General features: G+C 45.6%; 1 protein-coding gene across 4 annotated transcripts in view; it reads right to left on the bottom strand.

Annotated features, from left to right (window-relative positions):
• The window catches only part of EBPL (EBP like), a 137365-nt gene that overhangs the window by 79541 nt on the left and 45146 nt on the right, over window positions 1–12678 (bottom strand). For all 4 annotated transcript variants that reach the window (XM_086934958.1, XM_086934957.1, XM_086934959.1 and 1 more), the window contains exon 2: window positions 8750–8819. In XM_086934958.1, the coding sequence (XP_086791084.1) occupies window positions 8750–8819 (70 nt within the window). The remainder of the gene's footprint in view (window positions 1–8749; window positions 8820–12678) is intronic.

Raw genomic sequence — 12678 nt, 5'->3', positions numbered from 1 at the left:
AGTCGGGATTGGGGCTGTTTTGACACAGGTAAATAATGGTGAAGAGAAAATTCTTGGATTTGCCTCCAGGAGGTTGCAAGGAGCTGAGACATCGTATTCCGTAATAGAGAAGGAAGCTCTAGCATGCTGCTGGGGGATTAAACATTTTAGGTATTTTGTTTGGAGCCTGCTGTTTAAGCTTGTACTGATCACAAACCACTTATACATTTGTTTAAAGGAGGTAGGGGACTCGAAGGGAGCGTAACTCCAAGAATTTCATGATGGATTCTATCAGTATTGAAATATAATTTTGAGGTTGAATATATGAAAGGTCTCAAGAATATTTTAGCAGACTGTTTGTCTATAATGCCTATTACGGTGGGTAAGGAATGAATGTGAAGCTGAAGTTGACGTAATAAGCTATTATGAGGAACAAGCTTTTGTTAAGGAGGAATGGGATTCAGCGATGCTGAATGACGACGTGTTACATAAGGTCCTGCAAGGTGTATCTGGTGGTTGGGGTGGTGATCTTGTTCAGGACTCCTGTTTCAAAGGTTATAATAATGTCGAGTCAGAATTGAGTGTTAGAGAAGGTAAGTTATGGAGAAGGAACAAATTGGTACCGCCGTAGGAGCTTAGATTCAAAATTGTCAACATTGCTCACGAAGGACACCTGGGCAGGAACATAACTAAAAGGCGTGTACGTCAATCGTTTTGGTGGCCTGGGCTAGATTAAGATCTTGAAGAAGCTGTTAAAGATTGTTATGCATGTGCCACTAGCTATAAAACTAAAATTGCACGTCAACCACCTCTTGCAGTCGTAAAGTTTCCGCTACGTCCCTGGAAAAGAGTAGCATTAGATTTCCTTGATCCTATTTCCAGATTGGGTTCAAATTGTAAGTTTCTAATGGTTTTGATAGATTACCATTCTAAATGGTTTGTCGTGGAATCTACTGACAGCATTGTAACAGAAAAAGTCATCAAGTTTCTGGATAGAGTCTTTATGAATGAGGGAATTCCAAAAACCCTTGTATCAGACAATGGGCCTCAGTTAGTGTCAAGAAGAATGCAAGAATATCTTTGTAAAATGGGTGTGAAACATGAGAGAGTTGCTATGTTCAGGCCTCAAGCCAATGGTTTGGTGGAAAGGACTAACCGTTTGATTATGGAGAATTTACAACTTTCAATTGCTAACGGGCTCTCGTGGTCTGATGAGCTCAAAAAGTTGATTTGGTCTTACAGAGTAACACCCCATTCCGTGACTGGAGTGTCACCTTTTGTTTCCCTTAAGGGGCGTGAACCAGGAGTGAAAGAAGTGTCAGGATGGTTGAAGGACAAAGATTGTGTGTGGGTAGACCGTAAGAGAATTGAGAAGGATGTCACTGATCAACAGGCTGGATCTGCTAGTCGTTATAATTGTATGAGAGGAGTAAAATCTCCCAATACACAAGCTGGTGACTGGGTAGTTGTTAAACGTGGTGGGGTGGTGGCAAAAGGTAATAGCAACTTTTCAAAACCCATTCAGGTGAGAAGTGTAAAGAAAAATGTGGTGATGTTGGCAGATGGTTCAGTATGGAGTTTTGGGAATATTTCGAAATGTTGTGCTCCTCGGTCTCTGATGACTGATTGATATCTTCTTTGAATTTTTGTGAAATTTGAACGTTATTTTGTGCTTATGTATCAATTATTATCCTTTGTATTATGTTACTCTTTGTATTACTTGCATTATATAAATATGTAAGGGGGAAAGATGTGTAGAGTTATCTCTATTAAAATGTGCATGGGTTGCTAGGCAAGCTAGAATGTTATGTTTGAAGCACTAGAGAGAGAGAGCTGAGAACTGGTGGGAGATGAAGCTGAGAACTGGTAGAAGATGGAGGTACCTGCTCTTAACTTTGAATAAAGGACTTTTCTTGGACACTTTGCATGGACTTCATCTTTACACAGAGGACAAGGTGCAGTGTATTTAAAAAGTTGGACATGTACTTTTAAGTTTTACATGTCCTGGCAGCGCAAAAATCTAAAACAATGTATTTTACTACTGCAAGGCCTACCTCTCCCATAGGATAACATTGGGTTTCCTTACTTTATTTAATAAAGTATAACTTTTAATTTAGTGCAGGTGCAGGTCGAGTTTTGCATCTAAGGGATTGTAGTTTAAAGCCATCTTTAATGGTAAAGTCGGATTTTAAGTAACAATTCTGGAAATGCCACTTTTTAGAAAGTAGCCATTTTCTTGTCCTATCCGTTTGGTGCCTGCAGCTTGTACCCTGGGTCACATTACTTGGTGTAGTTAGCAGTTAGTCCTTGTGGATTGCTGCCAGATAGTAAGACAAAGGGAAGATAGGTGTTGGCAGGATGGGACACTCTGTCTTAACAAGGGGGTGGAGCAGTCGCCTACCACATTTGCACATCACAAAGGCCCTGTCTGAACACACCCACAATGGGTTAGTCCCTAGTCTTTTGTGCCCCCCAGACAAGCTGCGGCCATTTCAGGGAAGAAGGGGATGCATGACATCTCAAAGGGTGGAAACTTCCAGAACCTTCTTCTACTTCAAAATGGACACCAGGTATAAATAATTGACCCTAAGACACAACTCTTCAGTACACACCTGGACCTGTGGAAGACTTAGAAGAAGGACTGTTGTGCTGCTTTGCTCCAAGGACTCTCACTCTGCTTCCCTTCTGTGCTGTCCTGCTGCCCTCCTGTTTCAGTGAGAAGAACTGGACCTGCAACTTGGACCCAAGACCACCAGAGTGACTTCAAGGGCTAGTTGGGTGGCATCCTGATCAGAGCCTCAGGCACAGAACAGTCTCCAGAAACCTTGGATCCAGCACCTGGAATCTGCCAGCTGTGAGTCATGCCCTACCAATTGGTGCCACCCAAGTACCGGACCTTTGGAAGTGAGCCTAAGGGTGCTGTGCCAGCCCACCTGTGATCCCAGCACAACCAATGCAGTGCAACACATCATCTCGCAAAACTCTGCACTGGAACCGCTGCATGATGCACTCCAGGAACAGGACTTCACATTGCAGCCCACAACTCATCAGAAAGGGAGTAACTTTGTTATCAAATTGGAGTGCTATCGTACTGGTATGCCAGAAACACCAATGGTATTGATACTAGATACTGCACAGTTACCATTAAGTGCCCCATGACATCAAAAGCCTACAGAATATGTGTACCTGAGTACATTGTTAAATTACAAACTTCCTCTAACATAGCCTCTCTGGCATAAAACTGTATAAATGGTCAACAAGAATACATAGAATCCAGGCACCTGTATTCCGAAATTCCCAATCTGTGGCAGTAAGGCCAGAGGACACTCATTGTCAATTTCGAAGAACCCTAAAACAGTTCTTAATCTACTAACCTATGATATTGATAGATCCATCATCTCTCCTTGTTTCCGTAGAATTCTTCCACCACTTCCTACTTCCCCCATTTGTACAGTGCTTAATGGACGATTAATTCCATTAGTCAGCCCTATTTAAAATTACTAATTATTTTGCAGGCCATGACACCTCAGCTTGGACCCAGCTATATGTCAATCAGTCTTGACCCTGCTCCAATGAAAACGGTCCAGCATGAACTGCCAAATCCTCCATTAACCGGAACACAAGCAACCCAGGACCAGTTGTGCCCTTATTATGGGCTCATCAGCCGGGGACAGCCTGGTTTCAGTGACTCAGTATGCGCAGGACCAGCGTCTGGGCATACCGTCCCACTTAGGGTGACGTGTGTGCAGCAGGTTTTCAAGTGGGAAGTCAGCACCATACCAGCACTGATATCTCTGGTGCAGGAAGTGGTGATCTATTGTTGTTTCTTTTTTCAAAACCTGACCAGCAACCTTCGCCACAGACCTGGGACGGCTGCAGTTCTTGGTGGTCGAGTTTGGTCAACCCATTGTGTTCTTTACATACTGCATAAGTAACTGCAGTTTGGCCTTACTATGGCATTAGCTACCACCTTTCGCCGCAACCTGTATGAATTATGTTGGCTCTAGGATGATCCCAATGGAGGAGGGTGCCCGACAGCTCTACAATATGCTGTGCATAAAAAAGCATGCACTAATAACTGCACTTTTCTCTCTTCAAAGGGTGGAGCTACATAAAACGAACATCTCTACCATAGTACTTCAGATGTCAACATTGCAAATCTTTGCTCGTTGCAAGGCCAAAGGGGTGCTGCAGGGAGCGGCTTTACGCACTCCTGGATGCCAGCAAATGTATCAATGGTCTGCAGCGCAAGTGTCCTGTCAAAAGAAGAGAGGCACGAGATGTGAGGAATGGATAAGAGGAAGAATTGAAGGAGGAAAGAAGAGAGAGGTGAGAAAAAGAATCCAGGAATAATTGTGAGGTAGTAGGGAAGGCAAAGACAGGATAGAAGAAGACACGAGGAGAATAGACAGGAGGGCAGAGAAGAACAAGCATTTGTAATGCAATAGGTCTCGCAATTACGTGAGTTTGAGCTTTTGCCATTGTAAGTGACAATGTATTTTATTTACGTTTTGGTTTGTAAAACAAATAAAAGGCATTGTCATCTGCAAAGCTAATAGCTTAAACTCTTGCACGCTGCAGCACCGATGCCCAAAGACTGCACGCTGCACCACTGATGCACAAAGACTACACGCTGCACCACTGATGCACCAAGACTACACGCTGCACCACTGATGCACAAAGACTACACGCTGCACCACTGATGCACAAAGACTACACGCTGCACCACTGATGCACAAGGATTGCACGCTGCACCACTGATGCACAAAGACTGCACCACTGATGCCAAAGACTGCACGCTGCACCACTGATGCCCTAAGACTGCACGCCGCACCCCTGATGCACAAAGAACAAGCTGCATCCCTGATGCTAAACGACTACATGATGCACCACTGATGCCCTAATACTACACGCTGCACCACTGATGCCCAAAGACAGCACACTGCACCACTGATGCCAAAAACTGCACGCAGCACCACTGATGCACAAAGACCGCACGCAGCACCACTGATGCAAAGACCACACGCAGCATAACTGATGCCCTAAGACCGCACGCATCACCACTGATGCACAAAGACCACACGCAGCATAACTGATGCCCTAAGACTGCATGACTGCATATCGCCATTGTCTAACCCAGGGTGGTGTGGAGTGCAAAAAAACGATGGATTTGGGCCCAGATCTTTGGACTGGGGTGAATGTGTGACATTGATCCACATTCGGTCTATCACCTGTTTTGTTAGCAAATACCGCCATAAGTGCGCTGGGGATGCTCAGACGTGGGTCCCAGGCACTCCACACCACTGGAGTCAAGCTAGCCGGGCTGATGAGAGGTGTTACCTCGAAACCGGTCCGGTCCTCGGATGCTTGATTCCGTTCTGGGAAGGACATGGCTTTTGTAGTTCGGACTGGACTGTTCCCATGGGGCACAGGGTCAGAGCTGATTTGCATATCGCCATTGTCTAACCCAGGGTGTTGTGGAGTGCAAAAAAACGATGGATTTGGGCCCAGATCTTTGGACTGGGGTGAATGTGTGACATTGATCCACATTCGGTCCATCACCTGTTTTGTTTGCAAATACCGCCATAAGTGCGCTGGGGATGCTCAGACGTGGGTCCCAGGCACTCCACACCACTGGAGTCAAGCTAGCCGGGCTGATGAGGTGTTACCTCGAAACCGGTCCGGTCCTCGGATGCTTGATTCCGTTCTGGGAAGGACATGGCTTTTGTAGTTCGGACTGGACTGTTCCCATGGGGCACAGGGTCAGAGCTGATTTGCATATCGCCATTGTCTAACCCAGGGTGGTGTGGAGTGCAAAAAAACGATGGATTTGGGCCCAGATCTTTGGACTGGGGTGAATGTGTGACATTGATCCACATTCGGTCCATCACCTGTTTTGTTTGCTAAGACTGCACGCAGCACCCCTGATTCCCAAAGACCACGCTGCACCAGAGCAATCCTACTGCCCAATGTCTAGTGAACATGTCTTATTACACACTGCATCACTGTTGCCCAGAGATGAGATGCTGCAGGGTAGCTCAACTGTGCAAACTCACTACGCACTACTGCACTGCTGGCGATGGACGACACATTGTACTCCTTCAGCCAACGAAGTGCAAGCAGCAGCTCAAGAGCCCTAACCCTACACGCAGCACCCGGATTGTGAAAGACTCTGCTGCCCGCACACTGCGCCATGTGCTCCAGACCCTCAGCAGCTGCTTGCCTATCTAGCGCCCTGAGGCGGGGGTGGGGAGGGGAGTCTACCGACACATGCAGAGAGACTGCCAGCAATGGAGACGCAAGGCAGAGACACCCTCACAGGCACTTGCGCTGTGTGACTGGGGGAAGGGCGGGAGGCCCCCAATGGCCTCTCATGGGCCCGGCACAGGGACTCTCGTTGCCTCTCCATGCTGACCGGACGCCACATGGAAGGGACTGCTACTTTGAAACACTAGAAATTGACAGTGACAGGGGCAGAAAAGAAGCACTTAAGGAACAAACAGCATCTGTGGCTCTCATTTCTTCATGGATATCCCTCCATTAATGGTATATAGCTTCCCTATACCACAAAAGGCCACGTCAGATTAAAGACGAATTTGTCAGACTGGCATCCAGCCACAGACATCTCTTAAAAGTGTTCAACAATCACAGACAGAGAATGAAGACGAGGTCCCTGGGGGATGAAGAGAGAAGGACAGGGCCGCGGAACTGGTGCTTCGGATGCCAGAGGGGACACCTCTGGCCCTCCGTGTGAATCACTTTAAAATCTGATGGCGGTCAGTGCCCCTGGGATCAATCCATCACACTCAATTAGAGCTTAGCATCTCCGCACGCCCCCCAGGTGCGCGGAGAAATTAAGTCATCCGCCTAATGGAGTCATCTTGGTTGAAAAGGTTCCAGTCTGGGGCCATTCAATCTGTACAGAGGGTGGCAGGAGTAGCCGGGAGGGGCGTCAGAGACTGCGCGGTCCTACCCCCTCCCCCCCCCCCCACAGCCTCACTGCTTTCTTGCAGAGGTCAGCTTGGATTCAGGAGAAACGCATTTTGTCAGACAGAGGGCATGTAAGAAGTGATTAAGACCTGGGGCCCTGGTAAGTCCTAAATTCTGGTCCTGGTGGGACCAGCATGCCAAAATAATAACGTATTCATGACGAGTCTCTGCCCCGACATCCCAATAGTAATGGAGCGGCCCCAGCCCTACCGGCCTGCAGGTATTTAATCTGTACAGATCAGTGAATTCCTTTCTGCCCTTCTTTCCTCCACGTCTCATTCACGGTGTAGCTATGTTTTTGAGGGAAGAGTGAGGGGGGCTCTCAGTGGACTGCTGGGGGCAGGGGGATCTGCTCTCACATCAAAGGGCAGTCCCTTGCTAACTCCTTTTAATAAATCGCCATTTGCAGGAGGTGACAATATGCGCTGGGACAGACATGGGTCATCGTAAGCAAACAATTTTGGTAGCCCATAACCCCTCTGCGCCCCAGTTTCCTAAAAAACAAGAACCAACAAGCATTGCGGCACCGACGCTTTACTTCTAATGTTAAAGTAAAGCACAGGTGCCGCGATTATACCAAAAGTAAAGAAAAAAAAACACGGTCCGACGTTTTCTTGTCTTTATGGGGCCTTGTGTTTGTAACACAGGGCCCCACAAAGATAAGAAATCGCTTACGACAGCCATAATGCAGGCGAGGTCGTCCAAGTGGGACCGCTCAAAAAGACAAAAGTCTACGTCATCAAAAGCTCTTTTCCAATGGCTAGCCAGGATTTAGCATAAACGGTGAAGCCGGCCAATGGGAAAGAGGGGTGGGGCTTAAAGCCAATACTGAAGCTCCCTCAAAAATATAAAATCTCGCCAACGAGACTGCCCATGTGCGCAGCCCACACAGGCGACACCTAAAAACATTTCCGAGAGAAGAGGAAGGATGGGAGCTAATCACTGCAGTTGAAGGGCGCGGCCTCTGGCCCCTGACAGAATAGCGTCAGCATCAAATATCTCTCTAAATTTCTAAACCTTCTCATCAGTTCTCTGGTCTGTGCCAAATGCTTTCGGGGGTTTAAGAGCAGATAGGCTTAGCTTCCCTTTAGTCCCAAAGAAGATTACCTAATTTCAGACTAATTACCTAATTTCAGACTAATTACCTAATTACCTAATTTCAGACTATTGAGGATCCCAGCGAAACATTTGACAAATTCATGCAGCGGTGTGGGTCCATAAAAATCTAGTGTAGGCCTCCGTCTCATTACTTTATGATTGAACAGATCTATTTTTCCCCTCAGAAGTCAAAAAGAAGACAGTGTTAGAGGTAAAAAAAAATAACATTACAAAAAAGTCCCTGGCAAGGTATTCCTTAGGGTACCCAATCACAAAACACTGTGCTTTCAGATGAAAAGGAACCCAACGTAACCCAAGAAGGATTAAAAGCCAACTGGTCAACAAACTTTGTAACATGGTGCATTGGTCTACTATATCAAAAACTGAGGAGAACTCTTGAAGGATAAATATAGAAGCTGCGCCCTTGTCAATGAGCTTTACAGGATCCTCCCAAAAACCCGGCAGTGCTGCTGATGTCCCAGGGCATCATCTAAAACCTCCGACAAACATTCTTGGTAGCGTGAAAAAATAGGGCTGCAAATGGCGGATTACATTCCTTTCCAATTTTTCCCCTGTGACTTTAATCAGTATGAATAACATTGTCACTCCAGTATTTGCTCAATGAACAGTCTTGTCCATTACCAGTTTTTAACAGTTAAACAGAAAGAAATGGCATACTTACAGAGAGACGCAAAGATGCTGTCCGATGTCGCTACTGTTCCCGTTAAAGAGAAATAAACGAAGGGACATTCCTAAAAACAAAAAAATATAATTTTTCATAAACACAATTTTTCATAACTTTCGTTTAAGATTATAATGCAATATTTACTGTGCCATGTTTAAAAGATTTATTAAAGTAAAATCAAACTACAAATAGTACAAATTACTGTGCTATAGAAGGAACATAAATATGGAGAAAACATAGTGAGTATGCACAAAACAAGGAATGCAACAAAGTATTAAGACTGGCTCTAGAGACTGCACTGTGTGATGTGCATTCACCAATAATAGTAATGCCACAAAATAGCGATAATAACTAGTTTAATAGACATGCACCCACAACTTCCTTCTGATAGATTTCTAGTGGCAAGGTGAAGGCAACTGACTCTTTTGTGTAAAGTTTTCAATCATTTAGTTCTTCCTCAGACAAGTGAAACGTTAAAACTGTTGTTATGGTTCATATAGCAGGCAGAATGTGTATTTCATCCTATGCTTGTAACTGTATCAAACCACATCACATGGACTTAAGAAAGACAATCTGTGAAAAAAGGAAAAGGCAACAAAGGGCACTTTATACATGCAGCAACAAAGAGACTGGGCAAACAATCTGAGCTTGCTTGCATCTTTTTATTTAACTTTTTTAAACAAGCATTGGCACAGTCAATAGGACACAGCAATCCGAGTGCTATAGGCGCTGGCAATGTTAATGTATTTCTGTATGGTGCTGGGGCTGGTTTTATTGACATACGGGTTCTAGTCAGAAAGGTCTTGTAGGTGGTGTAGGCAGTTATGTCAGCAATGAGTGCTTGTAAAGCTTGGTTTTGTGCATTAAAAGCTCCCATACCTCCTTCCTCAACCGGGTGAGTTATTGACAATTGGCAATTCGCATGTGGCTCCTTGGCCGTCATGGCTCATATTGTAAATACTGCAATTAAGGTATTACAATGTCAAATGGAATGGCCAGACACATCTCTGTGAACAAAACTATCAATCCTGTGTCTTTGTATTGAGGGGAAGTTCCATGGAGTAGCGCAAGACAGAGTGGAACATTTTCTGCAAAAGATCCAGCAATGTACAGAATAATTTGTATAAACGAGAAAAACAAACTTTGTGGAGCAGCCGTCTTTTTCTTTTGTGTAAGTGTGAGTGGGGGGGGGGGAATTAAGCAACATTGGGGCACGGAGAAGCAAAGGAACCACCTGTTCCTTTGCTAATACTGAACCATACGGGCAAAAGAGTGACACAGAGTGAAGCAGTTAAATTATCTCAAATATTTGTATAGAGCGCTTGTGCCATTTGTAAAGTATTGCAGCGCTTCCGGAGCCTGGCTGCTTTGTATCAATTTGGGGGTTTTCATGTTACTGAGTCGTGGTTACCTGGTGTCATTTTGTTTGGTCAGTGAAGATCCATCTATGCAGAGAAATGTTTGTTGCTTTTCCATAGCAGACATTGAGGTCCACACAAATAACGGTAAGGAAGAAACTACAAGTCTCAGCATGCAGACGCTGTTCACTAAAAAGCTAGGCAGAGATGACATGTCACAGATAACATGGATTCACTTGGCTACCTTTAGCGCGGAATACCATGCGATATAACGTGTTGCCAACTTTACTTGCCAGTTTGTTCGTATTTAAAGCAACTATCTCACACATTTGCTGCAAGTTTCATCAGAATCCACTATAATGCAATAACTAAGGCCCACTAGCGGTCAGGAGGCAGTTTACACATCCGACAAGGAGACTGGCTGAAGCATGTCTATTGGTATGTAATACAACCACCAGGGCAACATTATTGGAATTTGGCAGCAATCGTTAAATAGCATCTGTGTGTGTCTGCAGCACCCACAGATCACACAACAGACGAGATGAATACACTGAACTGCGTTCATCAATATGATAGGGAAATGGTGAGGCATAATGGCCAGAGCTGCCTACTTTGGGACTCGCAAATCAGACTCCAGTCCCAGCTTCTTTTCAACATCCTGGGATTCTAGGCATCACTGTCTCTCTCATGCTTAAAAAAAACAAGAATGCAGCTTGAGTAAAGCACGGGCTCCATACTCTGCAGAAATTAATACACTACAGATATTGTTATTGTTATTTTTGATTTGTAGCGCGCTCAATCACCTACAGGCCTCTAAGCGCTCGGGACTCGATGGTAAACAACAACTTTGACAGTACAGAGGGCATCCACTAGCCTACGTGGCTCACAGGGCTCTCCTGAACAACAGCGTTTTCAGCCCCTTTCTGAAACGTAGGAGGTTTCCTTCCTTTCGTAGTGGCTCAGGTAGTGTGTTCCATAAATGCGGAACCAGCACCGAAAAGGCTCTACCGCCCTTGGTGGCAAGTTTGTACCGAGGGCAGACTAATAGCTGAGAGTCTGAGGACCTAAGAGCTCTCTTTGGGCTATACATTGCCAGGCGATCTTTGATGTAAGCAGGTGCCATGCCATAGATGGCTTTATGGGCGATGCACAGATTTTTAAATTCCACTCGCTCCTTAATAGGGAGCCAGTGGAGGCTTTGTAGCAGGGGGGATGCTTTAGTGTGTCTTGGCTGTCTGAAGATAAGACGAGCGGCATCATTCATCACCACCTGTAGCCTATTTATCAAGGTTTTTGGTAGGCCAAGGTAGAGGGCATTTCCATAATCTATGCGTGAAATCACAGTAGCTGCGACGATGGAACGTAGCATAGATTGGGAAATGATTGGCACTAATTTCCGTAGCTGTCGGATGATATTAGTACAGCTGCCCACCACTGAAGAGATTTGGCTGACCATAGAGAGGTCACAATCCAGTTTGATCCCCAGGCTCTTCACGTTCAAACTGGGTTTTGGGGCTGGACCTAACTCTGCGGGCCAGTAGAGGTCACACCATGGTGAGGTGGTAGATGAAATAACCAAGACCTCAGTCTTGTCTGGATTGATTTTTAGGAGGTTTCCTGTTATCCACTGGACCGTGTGTCTCAAGATATTCTGAGTGTGGAGTTGGGCGGTGTTTGTATTGTCAACACTCAGCAGCAGCTGCGTGTCGTCTGCGTAGTTATATACTGTGCAGCCCATACTCGCCAGGGAGGCAATCAGAGGCTGCAGATATAGGTTAAACAGCAGTGGGGATAGGGCCGAGCCCTGAGGTACCCCACATTCTATTTCTCCCACTGCGGAGATTTCTTCTCCGAGTTGTATTCTTTGTGTCCTTCCTGACAGAAAGGACTGCAACCACTCGAAAGCCCGGCCTTTGATGCCAAAGTCACTCAGCCTTTCCAGTAGCAGCGCATGACTGACGGTATCGAACGCCGCTGAAAGGTCTAATAAAATCAGGGCGCTCGGTTTTTTACCGTCAGCCAAGCCTCTCAATTCATCCAGCACCGAGAGCATCACCAACTTGGTGCTGTGGTGTGCTCGGAACCCTGCTTGTCGTTCGTGAAGCAGTGAGTGGGACTCCAAGTACATGGACAAAGATTTTAATACATGTTGCTCCAGTACTTTAGAGAGGAATGGTAGCTGAGAGATCGGCCTATAGTTTTTTAGTATTGCGGGGTCTGCGCCAGGTTTTTTCAACAGCGGTCTTACCCGCGCTTCCTTAAGTGCTGCTGGTAGTTGTCCTAATTCCAGGGATCTATTTAGGAGATGGATGACTTGCTCCTCCAATAGTGGACGGGCTGCCTGAAAAACTTTAGGTGGACAAGGGTCCGCTGGAGATCCAGATTTGATTCTGGCCATCAACTGCTGCAGGCTCAAGATGTCAATCTCTGGAAACAGTGTGATAGCACAGTCAGTTTGATTTTGGGGGATTATAGGTGTAGCCATTCCATTAAGCGGCCCATTTTTTATGTCCTGGATGATGGTTCTTACTTTCTCCAAGAAATAATCCTGAAAGCAATTGCAGTTTA

This window comes from Lissotriton vulgaris, chromosome 8 (genome assembly GCF_964263255.1).
Source record: "Lissotriton vulgaris chromosome 8, aLisVul1.2, whole genome shotgun sequence".
NCBI classification, from domain to species: domain Eukaryota; kingdom Metazoa; phylum Chordata; class Amphibia; order Caudata; family Salamandridae; genus Lissotriton; species Lissotriton vulgaris.
Note: the sequence above shows the minus strand (reverse complement) of the source record. Positions and strands in the feature narration are given on the sequence as shown.